Source organism: Acanthisitta chloris, unplaced genomic scaffold (genome assembly GCF_000695815.1).
Source record: "Acanthisitta chloris isolate BGI_N310 unplaced genomic scaffold, ASM69581v1 scaffold4073, whole genome shotgun sequence".
Taxonomy (NCBI): domain Eukaryota; kingdom Metazoa; phylum Chordata; class Aves; order Passeriformes; family Acanthisittidae; genus Acanthisitta; species Acanthisitta chloris.
In genome coordinates this window covers 5,381-9,361 of record NW_008665343.1, presented here as the reverse complement: position 1 = coordinate 9,361, position 3,981 = coordinate 5,381, and the positions used below count along the sequence as shown (strand labels likewise).

At 38.8% G+C, this 3,981-nt stretch overlaps 1 protein-coding gene across 1 annotated transcript in view; it reads right to left on the bottom strand.

Moving 5' to 3' along the window:
- Positions 1-3,981, bottom strand: part of CRELD2 (cysteine-rich with EGF-like domains 2) — a gene marked incomplete at its 5' end in the record, with an annotated part of 11,590 nt that overhangs the window by 2,604 nt on the left and 5,005 nt on the right. The window contains 3 exons of the mRNA XM_009071711.1: positions 340-435; positions 1,199-1,276; positions 2,876-2,974. Coding sequence (XP_009069959.1) covers positions 340-435; positions 1,199-1,276; positions 2,876-2,974 — 273 coding nt within the window. The remainder of the gene's footprint in view (positions 1-339; positions 436-1,198; positions 1,277-2,875; positions 2,975-3,981) is intronic.

Sequence of the window (3,981 nt, the reverse complement as noted above, 5' to 3'; positions counted from 1 at the left end):
TTCCTGCCTTTCTGTTAAAAAATGGAGAGAGATGCTCACATCTAATCAAGCGGTAGACAACTCACAAGAGGCTCATGTAGCTGTTTCCTGAACTCACTATAAAATACTTTGTTCCTTTTGTACAGGAGGTTCACTTTAAGCCTTGTTACCCCTATTAGCTCAGTAATATGAAGGAAGTGATAAAGAATGTCTTTGCAGCTAATAGCAGAATAAGTGGGCTCATTTTGACAGGCTTGAAAACTGAAGTGCACAAACATGAACATACTTATCAGCTCCTCAGCCTGGCTAACCAAGAGTAAGCTAACTGGTGTTCTACCACATACAGCTATAATCACCAACCTGTACACTTTTCATCTTCCTTCACATATCCAGATGCGCAGGTCTTACATTTGTCAGAACCTTCTCCTGTGCAACCTATACAGCTGGCATCACATGCTAAAGATAAATTATTTTATGCATAAAAAAGTTATATATCTGAGGTTTCAAACACCACCATTAAAGTCAGACATCTTATCCATGCAAGGAATCATACAACAGTTTGGTTTGGAAGGGACCTTACAGATGCTCTAGTTCTGACCCCCGTGCCATGGACAGGGACACCTTTCACTAGACCAGGTTGCTCAAAGCTCCACCCAACCTGGCCTTGAACACTTCCAGGGATAGGACATCCACACTTCTCTGGTCCAATGCCTTGCCACCCTCACAGCAAAGAACTTCTTCCTAATTAATCGCAACCTACTATTTTTCAGTTTGAATCCATTTCCCCTTGACCTGTCTACTCCATGTTCTTGCAAAAAGACCCTTTTCACCTTTCTTGTAGGCACCCTGAGGTACTGGAAGGGTGCAATAAGGTCTCCCTGGAGCCTTCCCCAGCAATCCCAGCTCTCTCTGCCTGTCCTCATAGGGGAGGTGCTCCAGTCCCTTGATCATCTTTATCATGATCATCCTTTGGACCCACTCAAGCAGGTCCATGCTTTCCCTATGCTGGGGGTCCCAGAGCTGGATGCAGTACTCGAAGTGGGGTCTCACAAGAGAAGAATAGCAATAACCAGAAATCTCTTGTTTTCCTCATCCTCCCCATGCCCAGTCAGGACCAGACCACACCGTATCAAACAACTGGTATCATGCCCTTTCTATGATTACCTCTAGCATTAGATTAACATTTTAGACAGCAAAATACAACAGCAGATTAAGAAACCTTTGCATGAGAAAGATCCATCCGTGTTCAAACAATACTGATGATCTTTGCAAGGAGAAGCAGCACACTCATCTAAATCTGAAAGATAAAAAGTGGCAAATTGTCTAAAAGAGTAGTCATGACTGAATAGCCAGATAAATACTTGAATGCTATAAACTTAGACTGACTGTACTGAGAATAGCTACAAAGAGTTTGAGATCAGATATGCAACATGTTAGACACAGAAGCAACATGGTAACATATACTGCTTTCTTCAGCTTAAACCTACATTAAAAAAGTTGAAACTGATCCTTAGAAGATGTTTTGTGATGACAGTAACAGACATGTAAGAAATTCAAAAGCTCAAATACCTACAATCCTTGCCTTTTTCAAGTGCGTGCTCTGCATGCATTTATGCTATATCATAACAAGTAAGAAGACAGACTACTGTTCTGGAATATTGTTTTCTCCTCTATTCCCACATTTCCAAGCTATGGAACTTTTTAAAGTACTAAAAAACTTATACAAATGCACACACATACACCACTATTGTGTTTTCTATACAAAGCAAATTGAAGAAAACCAGATTATGGTTAGTATTACTCAAGCTGAAAACCAGTTCTATCTGGGAAGTTTGAACATGTTAGTCCTATGTTTTCAAGGCAAGGGCACAACAGCACTCAATTAAAAATTCAGACAAAGAAAGGCTATTTCAGTCCCCTTGCTGTCACTCTCATCCTGTTGCTGCAGACATCATTCCTACTGATCACTCAATTGATTTATACTTGATTAGTAGCAATGATTATTTGGAATAAAAAAGCTGTACAGAAGACAATAGCGAAGCGTCTTAAAAATGCTCTTGGAGTGTTCAACAGTTGCCTAATCAGGTATTGCAGGAGCTGTAATTCAAAGCCTAGTTCTCAGTTGCACTTTGAAAATGAAGCAGTGTTCAGAGTTTCTAAGCTACTGTTGCCAGACAGTATCTTAAGGGTCTGTAACGGGTCAATTTCAACCAGTTAAACAGAATGTGTTACTCTGCCCCTATTGCATTCCTACACTGGGAGTATTTTCAGTATTTGGAGTTTTCCTGAAGAGTTCCACATGTATCACCTCAGAAACCAGGTTAAATTCTAAGTTAGAAATAGGTAAGAGATTAAGGGGAGCACTGAACTTGATGTCTACCATTATTTCACTTCAATAATAGAAAAAGTTAGCATGCATGGCCTTTAGTGCAATGTTTGAACTCTATTAGGGTTGAGCAGTTATGACAAAAAGTTATGTGAAGACAATTGTGCAATTACTACAAAATATGTAGTATTCCTGAAGTTTACAGGAATCTTCCAGTAGTTGACAAAATAGCTTAAATCAAGAGCAGGGCACTGTTTAGTATTCAAATAAAGACAAAAAAAAGTCTAAAAGAAACACCCCACTTGCTGCTATCTGCTTTCCACTAAACTAAAAATATCTGCAGTGAACAGTACGATAAAGATAACTATAATCAGCAGGCAATCAATGGTGAGGAAATATCGCTTTCCTGCAATGTGAAACAGGTTAGGAAGAGAGAGACTACAAAACCTGTAGAAATCTAAACTGACAGAGCACCTCTATAAAATACAGCGAAACTCACAGTGATGTCATCTAACCTCACCAGCCACTGTTACTACAGAACCTGTTTGAAGTCAGCCAAGCATTGCTTACCCACACAAGCTCCGTCTTCATTCTTAATCCAGCCCTCTTTACAGTCTTGACAGTCCTTGTTACTTGAACCAGTACAAGTTTTACAGGCAGCATGGCAGGCTGAGAGAAGAAAAAACTACAACCTAAGCTTTGCTGAAAGATTCCAAGACAAGTTAGCATGAGCATATCAAAGAAAACTTTATTTAGGATTCACTGGAAGATATCACATTTTAGTAGCTTGAAAATCCCATTCACAAGACAGCATCTCCATAAAGTCAAGATTTAATTTACAAACATGCAGCTCCTTCCTACAAAAAAACCCCCAAAATACCCCCCCAAAAAACCCTGGAAGGCAAAACCTGGCAATTACAGTCATCTGCACCACTGAGAACAGTGGCATGAAATTCAATTGACTAGAAGTGGCAGGTCTAATTTCTAAAATATTAGGGATAAGGAGATCAAGAGGGTAAACTTTGCTCAGCCCCTCAGGATTGGGACATCAGTTTAAACATCAGACTCAGCACTTCTACCTAATGAATCCTCACACTACTTCATTTGCAACTAGCTCTGAGAGCAATATGTGAAGTTGATACCAGCCTGAAGAACTTCAGAAGGAAACATACTAGAAATCCACCTGTATATGCATGAACTTCAGAAGGAAACATACTAGAAATCCACCTGTATATGCATATCTGTATATTTATAGATGTGCATATATAACATGCATATATAGCATGACACATATAACATATACATGTTATATATTGTAATACAAATCATACAGAATAATTACTACACAGCCAGATTAAAAAATAAATAAATAAATAGACTGTGTAGAAAATCAATCTTATTAGATTCCAGGATCAGGATGTGGCTGTTGCAGAATCTCATCAAAGGTGGAAAGCCAGTTGAAAATCTGAACAATTTGCAGAAGTTTATTCCTATGACCTGACTTTGTATAAAAATTCATCTTAGACATACTTAACTGGAATCTAAGTAGTCTGCAGTACAGATCAGCTGCTTCCATGTCCATTTATTCCAGTTAAGATTATCTGAGACACAAGGAAACCCTAAGCTTTCAAAATAGTTTGCACTAATTTCAGCTCAAGATTTTAACAGTACTTGGG